Consider the following 20,476-nt stretch of genomic DNA (forward strand, 5'->3'; position numbering starts at 1 on the left):
AGTGCCTGAGATGTTATAGGACACTATCCAGGCTGATTTAATGTACATAGTAACATAATGCTGTTATGCCACTGTCAATCAGTCAAAATGCCAGTCATGTGTTAGTTTTTCTGGGTTCCATAATTTCCATGAAAGGAACTGTAAATATTTTCTGAAAAGGGATGTCATTTGTTGGTAATCATTGGGGAAAATTGAGACACATCCAAATAATTAATTCTTTCATTGCTGGTCCATACCAGTCTATCCCATGGCAGTTCAGCTGAACATGCAAACGTGTTTAATGTATCTAAAGGCAAACATACAATTCAACATACTACATACTGATGAATGGAAAATGTATTATTATTCTGAGGAGATATTACTTGGTGTATATTTTGGAAAATACAGGCTTTCAGGAAACAGTTGATTGTGGTCGAAAGTGGTTCTCATTAATTACTTGGCTAATTAAATTTCATCCATGAGTGATAAGCTATTCTTTCACATTGTGAAAAAGTTTTCAGTCCAAATTAATTGTTATATTACCATAATAACCACAAAACATGGCCAGGCTTTTATTATGGTTTGGTCATAGAGTTAGCAGCATAACACTCAGACAGACATCAATATAATACATCACAATATTACGCAGTAAACCCATGTTGTTTACAGTGTTGTATTTGACCTAAAAAAAATCTTTTCTTTCCTCATCCTCAGGTAAGCAAGTGGACCAGACTGTGTGAAATTGGCATCCCTTCTGCTGTTGAAGAACAACTCAAAAATCCCTCAAATCAATATCTACAGCCGCCTCTCTCCATCCTCACCCTGGAGCGAAGGCTAGCGGAGCCTGTCAAAGTCCACAATGATGACAAGATACGGAGACAGAAACTCCAAGAGCAGAGACAGAATGAAAAAAAGGAATCCCCAGAATCCGAACCTGGACAGGCACCTCAGGTGGGTGATGGACTTGAGCTCAGGGCGGCTCTGGCCAAGCTGTCTGTGGATTCAGTTCCAACTTTGGCCACCAGAGAGAACTCTGAGATCAGGAAAGTGAGGACCACAGACCTGCCTCCGCTGGAGCATGTGTTTGCTGAGGGACTGTACTTCACTCTGACTGATGTGGTGCTGCTGCCGTGCATCTATCAATACTTGGTAAGGGCCTTGGAGTGTATGATTTATGTTTAAGTGTTGTCATTTATGAACCCTTGTAGCTAAGGATCCTGCTCTTATTTCCTATTACAGCCATAAAGAGACAGTTCACCCCCAAATCAAAAATACTTATTTTTTCTTACCTGTAGTGCTGTTTTTCAATCAGGATTGTTTTGGTTTATGTTGCTGAGTGTTATCGACTGGAGACATGTCTGCATTGCCTTTAATACAGTCATGGAAAAAATTATTAGACCATTGTTTTCTTCAATTTCATGTTGATTTTAATGCCTGGTACAACTAAAGGTACATTTGTTTGGGCAAATATAATGATAACAACAAAAATAGCTCAAAGGAGTTTAATTTACGAGCTGATGATCTAGACATTTTCCATGGTTTTCTTGAAAATAACCAAAATCATTATCAAGAAAACCATGGAAAATGGCTATATATCAGCTCTTAAATGAAACTATTATGAGCTATTTTTGTTGTTATCATTATAATTGTCCAAACAAATGTACATTCAGTTGTACCAGGCATTAAAATGAACAAGAAATTAGAGAAAACAATGGTGTTCTAATCATTTTTTCCATGACTGTATGACTGAACTAGATGGCACTTCGCTTGTAGTGCTCAAAGCATAAAAAAAATCTAAAACTCATAACAATGTCTCTTTCAAGAAATCATGACCCTGTTACACAAGGCAATCCACAGACCTTGTTGGGAGCAGTTTTACAAAGAAACCATTTTCTTTTTAATGAACTAAAACTGCAAACCTTTCCCCCCACAAAAGGAAACATGCATCTACCCACTCAAAGCACAGCCTGTGGATTATCTTCAGTAACCGTGTTATGATTTCTGGAAACATTCCAGTTGAGTTTTACAAATATTTTCTTTTTCTTTTGATGCTTTGGGCACCACAAGCCAATTGCCATCTATTTTCATTATATGCGAGAGAAGGCAGACATCTCTACGGCTGATATCGCTTAACACTCGGCAACACACAATAAAAAAAATCTAGATTAAAAAACTGCATTACAGGTAAGAGTTTTGGGGGTGAACTGTCCCTTTGTGTTATTACCTTATTTGAATGCATGAATACACATGAAATACTCATTTAATGTATAATACTGTATATTTCTATGTGCTTGAAAACACTGTGACCTTTTACAACATTTATTGTAAGCAAAGTACCCATTATTGTGCGGGAGCAATGGAGTGTAGCCATGCAAGTCTTTGTCTCTCAGCGTAAACAGCAGCACACATGATTTAAGTCTCATGTCACCTTGTATCAATGGTACTCTTAAACCCCCCTTGCATGTATTTACTGACTTGTTAATGTCCTTATTATGAGGACTGGTCAAATTATTCAGGACTTGTGGTTTTGACACTCTGGTCAGGGTGAGCAGACAGTACACCCAGCTCCTTTCAGATGCATCCAGGCAGAAACTTGAGTTAGGAAGACTTGCTGCATCAGACTTGGCACAGGTTGTGCTCTCAAAGGTGGTCTAGAGCCACCTGGCAAAGAGTGATAACAGTGTATGGGAGGGTTTCTATTCAAATGCAGCAGGTTGAAATGCATTTCAATGACTTTCCTTTGGGAGCATTTTTCTTTCTGCAACAGTTCGAGAATCGGCGGGTGTTATGTTGACCTTAAAACTCTTAACCTTAAAAAAAAAAAAATCTGCAAGACTTCATAAACTCAGGAACATTTTGTGAATATTCATAACATGGGATGGTTGCATATTTTACAAGTAAAGTTGGTAGCAGCAATTAAAGTAACTGCAGCTGAGACCAGAGAGTACCACGGCCGTTTAGTTCAATGGTATATTATTATTGATCAGGAATGCTGCACTGTCAGGCAGTGAAGTGGGTCTCAACCTCCATTTCACCCTTCAGCCACCTCCAACTATTCCCCGACTGTGGGAATGAACTGAAGTTCTCACAATGAGGCTTTTAGTAGTCAGCTGTGCTCCAGTGGTTTCCAGTTTCACACTCAGTGTAGCGTGTCTCCTCTTAACGGACATCACCGTCCATGACACATGCAGCCACGACGGATCCTTTCCTCTCCACCCACTTGTCATACTGCAGAGTACCCCTTCTCCCTCCCCGTCCCCCTCTCTTCTTCTTCTGTCTTGCACACACAGTCACACACAGTGACACCGCGCCTCTGATCACGTCTCTGTTTGTGTCTTTACCCTTCCCCACCTGCCAACCATGTTTTGATGTTTTTCCCGCCGGCCGCTCGTGTCTATCCGTCCAGCACTGTGATGAGTGAATTCTGGTGGAGCCTGACACCTCGCTCCACTGGAGATGACTTGTCAGATGAGTCACTTAATCAATATCTCCTTGTTTTATTTTTCTTTCCCCCCTTCATTCCTTCTATTGCCTTTGATAGTGTTCCCTGCAAGCCCACGCTGCGAGCACTCTACATCAGCTCCCCCACCTGCTGCGCTGGTACAGTCGTGTTCAGGAGGTACCCGGGGTCCTTCGGGCAGCAAACGCCTGTGGGATTCCTCTTTCCATCCCCCAAGTTCCCACGTCCGGCCTCCCAGGGCCTTCAGCAGAGGACAACCTACTCGGCCTACTGGAGCAAGGAGAAGGCCAGGAAATGACCACACAGCTTCCCTTCGTCGGCGGCCCCAGGCCCACAATGACTAAACTTAAAGTAAATAATTATATTTCCTTACTTATTTCTCATCATGTTTTACCTCTCTGTGGTCTGCACACATATTTGCTCTCTACATTCAAGGAGCTGTCTCCAAGTGTCCCTTCACGGCACAGATAGAGGGTTAGAAGGCTCCAAGTGGTTGTTAACTATTATCCCTGTAATTTCACGCACCCATTTTCTACAGATTGCGTCTTCAAGAGTGTAGCTCTAAGTTAATGTTTTGGCTTCTGGCAGACTTTCTTAATTGTTAAATTTCTCCTTTTTTCTGCCAGTGCTTAAACATTAAGTGCGTTCAGTCACAGAATTAACTTTTTAAAGGGACAGTTCACCCCAAAATGAAGAATACTTACTTTCCTTTTACCTGTAGTGCTGTTTATCAGTCTTGTTTTGGTGTAAGTGGCTGAGTTTAAAGGAAGACCGTTTCTTGCAGGAATTATATCCTACACAGAACTGCTAGGGATTAATTTGAGTAGCTGAGTCATGATCTCTGGAAAGAGATATTGCTGTTGAGTTTTTCAAATATTTTTGGAATTTGAAGCAAAGAGCCATTTAGTTCTATCTGCTGTCACCGCTACGGCAGATATCTCCTACACTCAGCAGCTTGCACCAAAACAATCTACAACCCAGATTCCCAAAAACTTGGGACATTGTTTAAAACATTAATGAAATGGAATGTGCTTAGTTTCAAATCATTTTTCTTTTACCTATATTCAATTTTAGACAATATATTTAATGTTCAAACTGATACATTTGCACACTGAATTCTGAATTTCATGCATTTTGTTTTTAATTGTTTTTTATTCATGTTTTATTCATGTTTGTTTGTTTTTTTAATCGGGGTTGTAGATGATAAATGGCACTACCGGTAACAGAATAAATATATATTTTTGATTTTGGGGTAAACTGTCCCTTTTTAAGTGGGCTCTTTTAGGATTGTTGTCTGCATACATGAATCCTCACAGATTGTATGAATAACAATATTTTATCAGTCAAAACAAACTAACAAAAAAGTGACCTGTCTTAAAAGCACAATAGATTCTGTTTAGATGAACAGTATGGTAATGCCCTCAGTGCATTATAAAATGCAGCATTTAGTATTATCAGTGGATCCTGTTGCCACTTTCAAGAGTGCAGACAATGCACATTCAGCTTATCCCCATTTCAGTTGCAATAAAAACAATGAATCCAGTCCAAAACAAAACAAAGTTTTATAGCCAGACTTAGTAGTTTATAGTAATGGCTTAAAATCTTAGTGTAAAGAGACAAGACAGCACACAATAGTAGCATAATGTGTCCTCGCTCTTAAAAGGCAGTTCCCTCAGGAAGCATTGGCAGGACGCACACACAGACACACTCACTCACTCGCATTTATAGCATTCTTAGCTCAATAGCACACCAAATATTACCTCTGCAACATTTTTTCTACTAGCTTTTCCAGAAGGAGATAAGCAGGCCCAGCTGTTAAAAAGGAGACTGTCTCCTCAGCCCTGACTAACCTCTCACTACTAAGCCTTCAGACTGTTCTCTTGGCCTTGTTGCCCTGCTCTCTCAGCAGAGATATTTCTGTGATTTCCTGCTGGCTAAGTGTCTATAACAGTGTGAATTTAAAGTGATGGGGAGAGAGGGAAGAGAGTCTGGATGAGGCTGAGTGAGCTGGGTGGTCAGGATGGGATGTGCCTTAAACATGCCATGCTGCCGGATGAAATTTAGTTAGACACAGATGTGCACAAATGACAGTTTTCATGGCAGGTTGAAATCAGACATTAAAACCTGAGGGGAATGTGTACATACACACACATACACACACACACACGCGCACACACACACACACACACACACACACACACACACACACACACACACATACACATACACATACACATACACATACACATACAATGGCCACCATTCTTTCTATGCCTGGAGGGATTATAAGGATGGCTGCGTGTCGCCACCATCATGTCTGCACTGCAGCTGTTGTGTTGTTTTGGCCAAGGTGCCTGTGTGTGCGTGCATGTGTGCGTGTGCATATGTCCTCATATATGACTGTGTGCGTCCCAGGGAAGTACATGGAGACAGAGAGGTCTGCCTGTCTGACACAGTGACACGCGATCCTTCACTGCTGCTAACCAGAGGCATCGGGCTCATCCCGCCACTCTATCCACTATATAAATGGCTCATAAACTCTCTCTTTTTCTCACTTCAGTTAACACACACTGATGCATGCCAGTCAAACTGCATGTGCAATGAGCTGTGGAGGCGCAACCTGTGATTTAAATGTAAACAAAAGAGTAGCCTCATGATTAACACTCAAGACCTGGCTGCTGCCTACGCTGACAAACTGATTGACAGGTCTTTAAATACAGCTGTAACATTAGACAACATTTCCATCTATGAAGGAAGTAAAATATGGAGGGATCTGGAGAAGAAGAGTCAGTTAACAGAGTCAATGAGTCAAAATTCTGAAAAATCTTGGATTTCTCTGTTGGCAGAATGGGGCTCACTGGGAAGCCACTGTCCTAGAAACTGGGATTACTGAAAGTCTGTCCCTCTGGAAACTTACTGTCTGCTGAAACTGAAACAAGCCTGTGTGGTAGGGTACTCGTCTCCAGTCCACCAGCAACAACCTTAATGCAACTTCAGAATATGACATTGTGGAAATGTGGCCTAACCAACACAGATGTCAGTGCTTTCTCTTTTAAACCGCAGTGTTGCTGCTCATCCTTTTTCATGGATCAAATAATTTGAGCTCTCGTGTTGCCAGAATGTGACCGAGGCTGCCATTATGGGAGGCATCTGCTGTGTCTTTATCATTTGCACAGTCAACTTAGTGCTTTTAAATGTGTTATTATATTTTAATGGCTTACCCACATACAGTATTTCAATAGAATTGGACAGTTAAATCATTAGGAATCGTATTAGACCGTGACTGTTGACTCATTGTGTGTTGGTGGAATAGCTTTAGACTGAATCACTTGTATACAATCATTCTTTTTACATCGAGTCCAGCTTTGGATAGCCAATTTCTGAAATCCCTCACATGCCAGTGACCAAAAGACTTAAACCTCCAGGTCCAATGCACTGCAATTCAGCAGAGCAATTCCCTAATGCAATATATACCACTGTGTAAGTGCAATAGGTTTAAATTACTGTAAGCATGGTGTCCAAACGGTGCAGATCTGTATAGTTTTGAGGCTGTAATTTGTGGTTTTCTTGTATTGGAATTAGTGCTGCAACTGTTGATTATTTCATTATTAATTAATCTGACTGATTATAATCTAGATTAATCAATTAATCAACATGTTTGATCCCACAGACAGTCCAGAAATCCAAAGCCATTCAATGTATTCAAAACTATTATCACCCATGACAGAAAAGACTGACCAATTCTCAAAATTAAGATGCCTTAAACCAGCAAATGTCTTGCTTATTAAAATAATTTCTAATTACCTTAATTAATTAATCGACTAATTTATAGTCCTAGCTCGAATTGGAACGTATTATGTTGTCATCTTTTTTATTTAAAGGTTTTTGCTCCTCAGGTAGCATAAATTTAGTAGAAAATATTATAATGGGACATTTTGTTATAATACATTTCGACACAGCACCACACAGTTTAGTCCCAGTGTGCCGTAAATAACACACAAACACCTGAAAGAGTATTGTCAGCAAAAAAAAATTTCAGTAAGCTTCTACTGCAGGGGTGTAGTATTGCGTTGCATTACATCATACAAGTGTTTATATATTTGTGGTCTCTGTCTATATGTTCAAGTTATTTATTTATATTTAACTGTATATACTTTGCTGGGACTATAGGCCATTGCAATACACTATACTGAAAAAAAATTGCACTGCTGCAATACTATTTCTGCAGTTTGAATATTTGTCTTTCTTACAGTCAGATATCAATTTTATTGTGTACTGCAGGGAAAGACTTGAATTAGGCATTACATTAGTATAAATCCAGCCAAATTAAGAAAAATGTGAATGACATTTTTGCTTGTGCCACACACCACTTTTGCACCTTAATCATCTTTATTAATTGATTAAGTACTTATTTGTGGCCATGGTGGACCTCTCATCAGATTTCATTAGGATGGCTAATTTTGTAAAGGCAAACATACTGCTGTTGGAAAAGATTTTCCCCAAAAGAGATTTTTCATATTAATTTTCTTTGCAATAACAATACCTACCCTACTGATTTCCTGCCTGCGTATTGTTCTGACCCTCAGATCAAAGAGAGAGAAGAGGTGCTTTACTTGTATGCACTTTCTTGCCATGTACATCTCTATTTCTAGTGTTCCTCTAGAATTTCTCTGAAGTGTATTGGATATGCGGAAGTATGTACTGTAGAGTTGTTGTCCCTCTCGAGAGTAATAAGTGCACAAGCAGTGGCCTTTTCTCAGGTATCGCTTCAGATCAGCGTGAGCGAGGGATTGTTCAAGAATGGTACACTTTCAATGCTTCATTACAACCATTTGGGCCGCAGAACCTCAAGGCTGTGGAGGGGTTTCTATGGTAACATGTGCATCTGTGTGTGTGTGTTTTCATCCCCTAGGAAAATGGCATCGAGGCTGTCTTCGCTCCTCATCCTTGCCCTGCCTGGACCCTCCCATGGGACAGCTTACCAGGAGCCATCAACCCCACTGAAGGTGAAGTCAAATCTTTGCCTTCTGGCTCTTCTGTTTGCTTTCTACATTTTTCCTCTCGCCCTCCACCTCTTGCACTCTTCTCTTTGCTCTTTTGGTTCATTTATCTTCCTTTTGTTTCATGCTTTACTTGTTCTCGTGCCTTGAACTAATGCCTAACCTCCTCCTCTCAACATGTTTACCTCCCCCATCTCTTAATCTGTGTGCCTCTACATCACACCTACTCGCTCGTTCTTTTGCTTTATTACTTAGCAAAATTCTAAACTAGATTTTGATATTACATATGAGCATCCATCAGTATTATTGATAATATAATTTTTTTTTTTACAGAGCATATAGAGTAGAAAACGGCACTTGCGGTGTTTGAGAAGTGCTGTTTGCTGTTCATCCTATTTTTATTCATTCCTAATTTAAATGGTATGAACATGAGCACTGAACATTATCAATTTTTTTTTTTTTTTTTACAGAACATATAATGCAGAAATATTCTAAATAAAGTATGAAAAAATAAATAAATACAGAGCCGGGAGAGGGGGGTAATATTTTGAGAAAAAAGTTGCAAATTTATGAGATTAAAAGTGGCAAATCTATGAGACAAAAAGTTGCAGATTTATGATATTAAAAGTGGCAAATCTAGGAGAAAAAAACACACATTTATGAGATTTAAAGTGGCAAATCTAGGAGAAAAAAGTGGCAGATATGCAAGATTAAAAGTGGCAGATCTAGGAGAAAGAATCACACATTTTTAAATCTGCAACTTTTTTTCTCTTAGATTTGCCACTTTTTTCTTGAAATATAACCCCCTCCCCCGGGTCCGTATTTTTTTTTCATACTTGCCCCTAATACGCCGTCGTAAGACAGCGATGCTTGCTATTCATTAAATATTTGTTAATTTTTTAATTTAAATGGTTGGCAACTAACTGATAATTAACATACAACATGGATGTTTATTTAGCAATTTCTCTTATTTTTGATTCATTTTTTTATTTCAAGAACTGGTTGACAGAGTAATACATTGTACGTATAAAGTTAAATTGAGGTACAAAAGTAAGTAAATAAGTTATTTGTGTAATAAAGCAGACTTTTGAGTACTTTTGCATTTCGTCATATCAGTGCAAAATCTGTGTATCATCTGCATAGAAAAGATCTATTTTCAATCCAGCTCAAATTGAAATTGTCTCCTCTTAAATCAGTATCAGTCTCCCACATCAGTCGGGCTCCAGACTGAACATGACTGATACTGTATATGAAGTATGATTAAAGGAGTGTGAATAAATGTTTGCATAAGGCCTCCCTGTACTACTGTAGCCTGGTGATTTTCAGTGGCACCTTGCCCCCACAGAAGAAAAATATTAGCCACTGACACATTGCAGAGGTTTCTGTCAAGCATCAGCAGAATTTTTTTTCCCCATGAGGCCCTCTAATGAATTTCAACACGCTTATCTTGATCTGTTATCCTCATGTTGTTGGGTGAGAGTGTGAAATATGTCTGTGACTGAAACAGACTCAGCACAGCAGAAGCACACAAAAACATGTACACACCGAAGGCACAAAAAAACTAATGTGCAACGTGGAACTTGTGCATATGCTTTAGTGGTTACTGATTGCAGTGTGAGCAGTATCTAATAGGCAATGGAAGGGTTGTTGATTGCTGCCCCAGGTGGCACTGGTGAAGCAGAAAGAAGAATCTGTTTTTGTCTCCCTTTCTCTTGCCTGTGTTGCTTTTCTTCTTATTAGTGAGATGTCTTTGTCGGTGGCGATGCTAAATGTTACGAATGCATATGTTCGTGCAGCTGTAATATATCAGTGTTATTGTTTATAGGGAAACAGAAGGGGTTCATAAAGGCACACATATATATACATAAATGAATATTTAGATGTTTCCTTTTCTTTTCATCATAGTGCTATGCATTCATGTCTTGCTTCCCATCATTTTCACTTATGTGGAAAATTGTGACGTGCAGAAGTTCATTCATGGCTCATTCCTCCACTTATCAGAGAGCATGGGAAATGGAGATCTAGAGAGGTATTTCATTATCAAGATATATATGGCAGCATGAAATCAGCTCCCTCCCTCTTTCAGCTCTGGTGTTTGTGCAGGCTTAGCTTACACTTCATTACCCATTGTACTGTCCTGTTAATGAACTTCACTATAACTTTGATTCCAAACAATAAGAATTGTATCGCAAGTAAGCTTAAAGTAACTGCACTTCAAAGTCCGAACCTAACATACTGCAAGATTTTGAAAAATGCTAAAAGTGGGCAAGGGGCTCAGAGAGAGGCAGGGGGTGGACTAAGGAGGAATTAATGTGTGAGGCGTTAAGATTGTTATTTCAGAGTTCAGAGCAGTGGAGGGTGCGTTGAGCCATTTTCAAACAAAAACGTGTTGATTTTTATACATTTGGTAAGAAATGTCAGTCTTAACACCAGCATTGATGTAATTCATGACAGTACAAAACATATTGATGTACAGCAACAACTACAACAACAACAACAAAAAAACCCTTTAAAGTCCTGGTGAAGCAAAAATACAGATGTGGTCTCAGTTTCCCATGCCACAGAAAAATGTGTTATTAAACACCAAGCCAAATTTGAATCAGAAAAAAATATAGACAGGATAAAAAAAAATTTGGTTTTATATTATAAATAGTGAAAAAGCAGTATGAGCAGTTTTCTAACACGCTGGGGGCGTGTCTGCTGAAGGCGCTGAAACCTGATATCTGACCTCCAAATTGTCCAGTGACTTTCTGTTGCTGTCACTCATAGGGCTTTTCGACCAGAGCCGGTTCTTTGATTTTTCCACCGCCAAAGAACCAGCTCCTGGCCGGGAAAACTGGTTCCACAGCGGCACCAATTCTTTGCTGGTCTTAGGCCCCGTTTACACAAGGACGCTCGCGGGTAAAAACGACAAAATATTTTATCGGAAGTGCCTTTCGTTTAGACAGTGACGGCGTTTTGGGGGCTTAAAGACGCAAAAATCTGAAACCACCTTCCAAAGTGGAAAAGTTAAATCCGCTCCACTGTAGCGTGTCCGTCTACACTGCCAAGACGCAAAACCCTGCTCAGATCTGCTCACGTCACGTATGTGTTTACGTCACATACATGCTCCAGTACAGGAAAATAAACAAACGTGGGATTATTTCCATGCGTCGGACCTTCAAGCTGCTCTGGCAGCTCTAATAAACTTACAGGAGTCTTTCCACCAAATGTACAGGATATGTACAGATAGTATTACTGAACAGAGAAGGATCTGTAATTACCTCTATCACATTTTGGATGCACCGATTGGCCGGAGGCGAGCCAGACGGCTGTGAACGAGACCTGGGAGATCTAGTGGATGGTGGAGAACTTTGTGGAAGGAGTAGTGATGAAAATGTGTGGCGTGAAAACTTCCACATGCCCAAAGATGCTCTTATCGCTTTAAGTGATGCTGCCTGGCATGCATACAATCGAATTTCACACACTTTTGCGTCACCGTATGCACGCAGATTTCCTCCCGAAAATGCTCGTCTAAACGAGGAATAAAAAGTGAAGACGTGACGCCACTTTTGCGTCTTCTGTTCAGACCGTCCTCGTGTAAACATAGCCTTAAACTGCAAATCGCTTAAGTCAGGGGCTATCTGACCAACAAGACAAACTCAGTGCTGTTGAGGGAGACCAACTAAAACATGTTTCATTCATTTATTTGGTTTTGGTTTGGCTCTCTCTCTCTCTCTCAAAATGTTCATGCCAAACAAACTACGGAGAATAAATCTTGTGTTTCTGTTCGGGTGTTCTGCAGTGCAGAGATCTGCTCTCATGTCGTGAGTCTTCGGCACGGAGATCCTCGCGACCACCCATACAGACATTGTTATCTTCTGTCACTATGACCGCTGACACAAATGAACGTTAGCTTCAGCAAACGATATAAGTAAAAGTGTCAACGTTAGCCACCGTTGGTCAAGATACTTATATAAGTTTGGAGCGGAGTTATGATAAGGAAGCTCCAGTGCATCATCGAGCCATGAGTTTAGACAGGCCCAAAAAATCCTGAACACAGAAATGGAGAAAAACAGTTTAATGGTCTCACTCCAAAATTCAGTCATATATAATTTTAAGTCTTTTTGTTTTCAGCAGTAATTTTGTACCTTGTAAAATATGTTTTCATACAAATCTCAGATTTGTATGTGCAGTACCGCTATAAACCTGATTTGTATTTTACTTTTTAGACCTGGTTACAATGTGATTCAAAAACTTTTACAGGGAATAGTTAAACACTCATTCATTGTCCGTAACCGTTTCTGTTAACTAGGCTCTAAACTGAAGTCTTTGGACTGTGGGAGGAAGCCGAAGAAAATGGTTAAACAGAGTGAATCAAAACTAAATTAATGCAGAATATCAAGACATACTTACATACTGTACAACATGTTGCTGTTGTTTTGTTTCTTTTCTCACTGAAATCACCAGTTTGAGGTTAATCTCTTACAAATTTTGCTTTGGGGCTTTGTTGCATAATGTATTCTCTCATGTGAGGATTTGATGCTTTTTATGTCATACAACCCAGATTCCAAAGAATATGGGACATTGTCTAAAATATAAATAAAACAGACTGTGATCCTTTGCTAATCTTATGTGACATATCAATGTGAAACTGTACAAAGACATTATATTTTATGTACAAATGTAAAAAAAAAAAAATACACTATGAATTATGAATTTGATGCATACGTTATTTTCATCAGTGTCCAGACTTCTTTGGAATCAGTTGTTGGACATGGTAAACTGAAAAGCTTTGAATTTTCTAAATATGACCGTTACAGTTTGATTCAACAAATAACATTCACCACAAATAATTTATTTTATGACAGATACATACATCCAGTATGACCTTAATTTAACCTGTTGTTTTTATTGCGTAAAATGAGGCTTCATGTACAGTAAAGTCAGCAATAATAGGACAGTGACACTCTTACCTTGTCTGTACATTCGGGAACATTGCCCTTTTGCATTGAGGGACCAAGTATAAAGAGGGCTATGAGTCCTAACACTGTTACCTAATGTGGATGAGAACACTCTCAAACACTAAAGTAGTAGTGTGTTATAACTTAAAGCGAGCACTTAAACCTGCTTTATTTCAAGTACAAAGTGCTGGATTAGAGTCAACACAATGGAAAAACATCATTATCTTGCTGTTTTTTGACTGCACTACCAGCTGTAATTTTTTACAACCATTTGTAGCCTATTCACACTGTAGAACTTAATCATCCCTTTCTTTCCCAAAAACCCCACTGACTTCTCCACAGAAGTGCTCTCGATGATGTAGGCAGCGTATCTATTCCGAGAAAGAGAGAGACTACATTTTAGCCGCCCCACTTTTGTCGCCACTCTGCATGATAAACGGCCCTGTTGATATCTCCTTCTGCAGTATTAGGTTTGTAGGTAGGTAGGCCCGGCGTTTCAGTGCTGCGTAATTAAAGAGGAGCAGAGACGAAAGGCAGACAATTTGTACTGAACCCCAGCGCGTGGGCTTTCCCATCCATCTACCGTCAGTATACACAAATGACTGCACACATGCCCACACGTACAGTGCAAGAGAGAATATTTCCCCTTACCTATGCATAAATATTTCCATACCTGCACACAAGTCTGTGAAAGCTGTGTTATTTATACGAAGTGCATGTACAATATTTGGATAGTTTTGCTCCAGAGCTTTGGCTGTAAAGTGAAACAAAGACAAGGAGGGTAAAGTGCTGACATTGAGCTTTAATTTGAGTGTTTACATCCACATTCAATGAACCTTGCACTAATTCAAGCACTTTTTATCCGTACCTAAGGGTAAAAGAGGCTTCAATTTGCAGAACCAACATGAATGAGAACTCCAAACGCCCTTGGATATCCTGTTATAGAGCCAAAACAATAAAAAAGATATATATATTCCTGTCTTGAAACTTTGTCATTTCTCTTTCAGATGCATGTTTCATATCTAGTTCAGCACAACAGATGCACCTCTTAAAACCTATGCATTATTACCTTTGCCAAAGAGATTTCGTTTTCAGCTCAGTTTGTTCTTTTTCTCTCTTTTTCTGTCAGCAGAATTACAGAAAGCCTACTGACCTGATGTTTTTAATGAAACCTGGTGGAGGATATAGAATGGGCCAAAGCCATTACATTTTGTAGAAGATCCTAATCATGGCACAGATCCCCTGATTATGTTATTTTACTGTTGCTAACATTGTGAGATATGGCATTTCTGATGCAAAAATAAATTCACAACTGGGAAAATTCACTTGAACGCCCCTTTAAGTTGGAATGACAACTCAGAAAGTCGATAAAATTTTTTGAAAACATTTCATGGCTCACCTGCTCTGTTTCATTTGCTCTCACGCAAATACTGGAAACTGCTATCAAGGAGTTGTTTTACCCCCCTGTTATGTTTGTTTCTCAGGAACAGCAATATTGTTTGTGTGTCAGTTTGACCTGGGGCATGTTTAATTATCCAAAAGTGTCAGAAACTTAAAAAAATCCCAATAAACATTGTTTATATTTCATTATTAACTCAATTACTAACCATTTCAATCAATATTTAGTGCAATGGTGTTCTTTACCTCTCACACATGGTTCAATGAGGATAATTCACTTGTTTCTCATAAAAAAATGCTTGTTAAAACTTTTTTTATGTACATTGGAAAGACCTACATATAAAATACAATGCTTTTACAAATTTAAATTACATTTTTTTTTCTTTTTATAAAAAAATACTTTTAACTATTTAAAAAAAACTTAAAAAAACTTTGAAATTGGTCAATTTGACCTGCAACATAAGAGGAGGGTTAGATGCTCTCAACAATAAATAAAACACATCATCCTTGTCACATCTATGTTGTTTCCACATGACGACTTAAATCTTTTAACACCGCAAACGTCGGAAGGATTACTTCTCAATTCTGGGAATAGGACTATCCGAGGAGCATGTGAATGCATCGTTGGCCCTGGTGAAGGTCTGTGCTCTCAGACTGCCATTCTAGTTTTATATAGTGCTCTGGTGGATTAACCCAACTAATTAGCCTTCAGTCGTAACAAGTACCTACACACTGGCGCTCAGGTATGCACTGTATAGAGGAACAAAAGGACCTCTGTGCATGGGTGGTGTTTATGTTATTGCCCTCCTTGTGTTGAGGGGCTGCTTGGCTAACTGTGCTGAGGGCTGTCTGCAGACATGTAAACAGCTCTGTGCATACAGAGGCCATTGTATGGAGCAGCCAACGTCTTGTCTGCAGCGCTTCACTTAATAGAGGGAGGAGGGGAGGCAGGGAATAAAGCGGGTAAGAATGATGGAGTGTGTGACAGTGGGAGATTGAGATAGGGGTGAGACAGCCTGAAGAGAGACAAGGGTTATCAGGAGAAAACAAGCCGGGGGAAGAGGGGTGAACGAGACAATTGGGCATAAAAAGGGGGAGGGCTGCTGGGGAAACTGCATAGTTGTCATGCTCGAGACATGCTGCGATTAGGTCCTCCAGGGTTGTTTTGGTACAAGGAGATGAGATGAGTTCCCATGTCTTTGTCTTAGGTTACAAGGGTATGACAGAAGTTGAACTGCTGGAGTGAAAACTGGCTCCATTTGTCTCTTGTCTCCCTGCTTCGACTGCAGCAGAGATGGAATTGAGATTTCACAAACTCCACACTTGACTGGTGCGATTTTCTTTTTGTGTTTGTCTGTGTTTTGGTGTAGAAGTAAAAGAAAAGGTTGAACAATGCACAGTACCTTGCAGTTATTTGTAGTTGTTGCAGTTGTTATCCCAGTCATGATGCAACATCCGAACATAAAATGTCTAAAAGGCAGGAAACCAATGGAGACTCCAGGAAGGTAATACTGTGTCTGGACAGAAATAGTCAAGCACACAACCTTCTTTCACACCACAAAGGGATGTGTTGGTTGTTTTTTTACACAAATTAAACAAAGGAAATATAACATGTTAATTTGTGAACTTTAGAGGTGCAGGTAGATTTTCTCACATTTATACAGAGCCGGGCCATCTGTTTCCTCCTGTTTCCAGCTGCTTCTAGGCTCATATTTATTAGCTAAACGTCAGTATTGGTGGATATTTGCCTTGTTGACTGCCATCTGCTATTATAGGTAAATAGGTTGATATTCAACGCTGGCAACGGCTGGTGTTTTGTTGCATCAATTTTACACTTCCTTAATTGTGGATTGGCTATTTGGAGTCTGACTAAGTCGAACAGCTGTTAGCCTTTGCTGCTACTGATTCAGAAAAGTAGCCACTAGCTGGAGTCTCTCTGCCATTTTTTGAGTGAACCAAAACTGTAAAGTTGCTGGCCAACAAATAAATAACTCAATAGTTCTGAGGGGAAGTTGCAATAGGATTTTCTGTGGGTTTGTCATTGCAGTACAGGTCCATAGTTAATATAAAAAGACAGAGGCTTAAAGAACTTTTTCATCTTTTTTTGCTGTAATAGAAACACTTTTTTATTTAAATTAAACTGCACATGCGTAGTAACTAGAGGTGGGGGGAAAATAGAATATACAGGATATACTGGTATCATATGAAACTAGAAGATCTAATGAATATATAGGCACCAAGTATGTCAGATGTATGTCAAGATATTGTGTAGAGAAGTTGTTGAAATAACGCTGCAAAGTTAGGCTATTTTTTGATGTTTCATAGGGAATTTCAAAGTGGTCATGTGACCTCTGACGTCACACTATCTCAATGAAAATAGTCTCCTCTTTACATACGTGGCTGCTTCCCAATTCAGAACTGAGAATTTTCTCCTATATGACAAAACAATTATTGATTGAATTTAATTTTGGGAATACAAAATGCAGTTAAACAGTTGAATCGCAATATATTGTATCGCAATACTCACCATATGGCAAAATAAATAAAATTGCAATAATATCGTATCGTGACTCAAGTATCGGGATAAAAATCGTATCGTGGGGCTTCTTCTGATTCCCACCTCTAGTAGTAACTTTGGCATATTTAGGCCTAAAAGTTTTAATACACACTGTGTTTGTCTGTTTAATTGTTGTCATATAAGATCATTCTTTCTGTGCTGTATTGTAAATATGTAAAACTTATATCAGCATGTGTCCCAGTGCTGAGGGTAGCTTGTGTGGGCTGATATGTGAAGGCTATTCAGCAATATCATGGCCAAAAATGTAGAGTGGTTTCACAGCCTGAGGCGAAATTAAAAGGTGGTTTTTGAAAAGATCTGGAACTTTCTGCTCCATCACAGACTTCCTGCATCATCATCATCTCCGTTCTATTTTAAATCCCAATAGAAATGTAAGCCACACTATAAGTCTTGGCCCACGCTTTTTAGTGCTTTGCTTGTTCACTACACTGTGTACGGGTCTAATGAGGAGCTAAACATCTGTCATGTTTATCTTCCAGAAAGCTCTCAGATGCTTACCATAATGCTTTGGGAATTTGAAGACCTGTCTGTAAAATGCATCAAATATTAAGTATCAATCCTTCAACAACCCTGAGTTATTGTATTATGTAGGTGGATTTGCGCTTTTTTCTGTCTACAAAACTTTTCTCTGACTTTGATTTTAAGATGTTAAATGTGCTCTGATACAACGATGCAGTGTTGATTCCAGACACTGATGAATCAGTTCGGCTGTACTGGGTGTGATTTCCCCTCAGGCATATCATCTCACTGTTATTGAGCTGAAGATAATTAGCTGCATTTGATTCAAGTCCAGATTTATGAATTCCCCTTTACATTTTCTTAATTTTCTTCGAGTAGACATTGACAGTGTGCCCTGAGGAAAAAGTTAACTTTCTCCCAGCTTCTTCTAACTTGAAATAAAGGGACATTTCAAAGATTTAAGATCGAGCTCAGGATGAACTTTATTGTCCAACAGAGTGGGACATTTGTCTTGGTCTTTTCACCCATGCTGCAGCCGTAAAAGCCTAAATTTACATACAATAAAAACGCACATTCAGATGTTCTAAAAGCAACCACGCAGACAGAGAAAGCAAACACATCAATAATAATAATAAAAGAAAATAATGGGAATTCCTTTTTTTTCTATTTCTAAAAATCCTTTTATTGATGGAATTTTTCTTCATGTGGATCATGACATAATGTCTTTAACACTTCATTACTGTCTGATCTAAAGTTCACATAGGGTTTAATCTGATTATAACTAGGCAGAAAATAGAAATAATTCTCCTCACCAAATATATTCATCATCATGCATATCTGTGTTGTATTAAAGTGAATAACTCACTTTTTCCGTGCTTGTGCACATACATTTGAGTATCTGGAGCTGCCTGTCAGCTCAAAAATTGTGAAGTAAGACGACCCAGTTATTTTCTGTGAGCTGCCTAGATCAGAAAAATTCAATAAGACATTCAGATAAACAACTTGTTTTCCTCATGTGTCACAAGCAGGTAAATCTACAGAATCCTCTTGCTGGATATTATAAACTAAACAGGACAAGACACGGTATGAAAACCGTGTGACTCAAGAGCTTTTCTTTGCAAATCCATCAGGGTGCACTCTCTTAAAGTGACAGACCAAAAAAGGTATCTTGACATTCTTAGAGTCAAAATATGTACTTAGTCAGTGTAAGTAGTTCAATTAATAATCTAGAAAAGAACATAATTAGAAAGCTATAACGAACCACAAGCTTATCTCAGTCTCAAACAGGACTTTTCAGGAGGGGGACGTAAAGAGACAGGCAAGTATGATTCTAAAAATGGCCCCTTTAAACGTATTTGCCTTTGATTTTCTAGCAGAAGTACCACTCTTCTAGGCTTAACACCATATGACAGTCTGTTGGCCATAATCCCCAAATTGAAAACCACTGGCCTAGTCAGATTTAAAACAGCTCAAATCAATATTTTTGTATTAACAATGGATCGAATGATAATATGATCTCCAGTTCCCCTTGGCGCTGTGGAGCTTTTTAGCTGATGAACATAGTGGAGCATTTAGCAGCTTAAGAGACAGAAATTTCCCGCAGGAGTTGCTGGAGATGAGACCAGGGCTAAAAGGAGAGCTAATATTTGATCATTCTTTTACCAGGCAGCCCAAAAAATGTTGTTGTATTTTATCCCTCACCTGGTCATGAATCCAAGCCTCTATAAATGTTTTTTGATGACTTGACATCTAAGTAATTCAAACACACATAAAAGCTATTATACATCCAATACCAGGGAAAATTAGAAATGTGTTTAATTGAAATATTTTGATTTATCTGGAGTCTGAGCACAAATGCATTTCCCCATCTTACCCATGGAGTTTGTGCACAACACTTCGGTCATCCAACTGAATTGAGTCTGTGTACAAGGCTGTTTTTTCCTGTCCAGCTGTCAGGCTGAATGGAGCTCTGCTGTGAGAAACACAGCAGGCTTAGTCACAGATCGGTTTAACTGCTGGCCTGCATATTACCACATCAGCTTAGTCGGGAGATAATGTTGACTGATTCTCTCTCTGCGTTCCTCCCTCTGTGTTCTTGGGGTGTGGGTTCAAAACAAGTGACAAGGGCAAAGTCGAGGCAAGAGGAAAAAAACCCAAAATGTCTGTCAGATACTTGTCAGAAGGTGCTTTCCATTTGTAGGCTTCTGTCAGACAAATGTCAAGGGTGATCTAGATGGAAGATTACTCTTTTTGCTTGACATGCTTTCTGTGTACAGACAAATTCTACTTCATTGATGTAAGTCTGAGTTGATGAGAGCCAGTTCTCCAAATCTATCTTACTTATCTTAAAAAATTCAACTCTCCCACTCCAAATGCTTGTAATGGATAAAATATTCCAGCTCAGAGTGTCTTGTAGAATTTTTTGATTTGGGGATGTTGGAGTTGCAATGAAAGATTAGTGGAATGGCAACAGTTTGAAGGCTAAATGTGCCAGACGAACCTTTGACAGCGGGTTTCTACTTTTCTGCAAAAAAAGGTTTCTGTGAGGTTTTACTTTGGTGCGGTGGTGCTTTCAGCTAAATGCTAATTTCAGCATTCTAACATGCTCACAATGACAAAACAAATGTATAACCGTCCAGCAGTTGAAAGTATTGTTTCA

The 20,476-nt window shown here is 39.1% G+C and overlaps 1 protein-coding gene across 1 annotated transcript in view; it reads left to right on the forward strand.

Moving 5' to 3' along the window:
* gstcd (glutathione S-transferase, C-terminal domain containing) overlaps positions 1-20,476 on the forward strand; it is a 73,070-nt gene that overhangs the window by 1,626 nt on the left and 50,968 nt on the right. Inside the window, exons 3-5 of the mRNA XM_059341326.1 lie at positions 694-1,128; positions 3,521-3,790; positions 8,352-8,445. Coding sequence (XP_059197309.1) covers positions 694-1,128; positions 3,521-3,790; positions 8,352-8,445 — 799 coding nt within the window. The remainder of the gene's footprint in view (positions 1-693; positions 1,129-3,520; positions 3,791-8,351; positions 8,446-20,476) is intronic.

Source organism: Centropristis striata, chromosome 1, assembly GCF_030273125.1.
Source record: "Centropristis striata isolate RG_2023a ecotype Rhode Island chromosome 1, C.striata_1.0, whole genome shotgun sequence".
NCBI lineage: Eukaryota > Metazoa > Chordata > Actinopteri > Perciformes > Serranidae > Centropristis > Centropristis striata.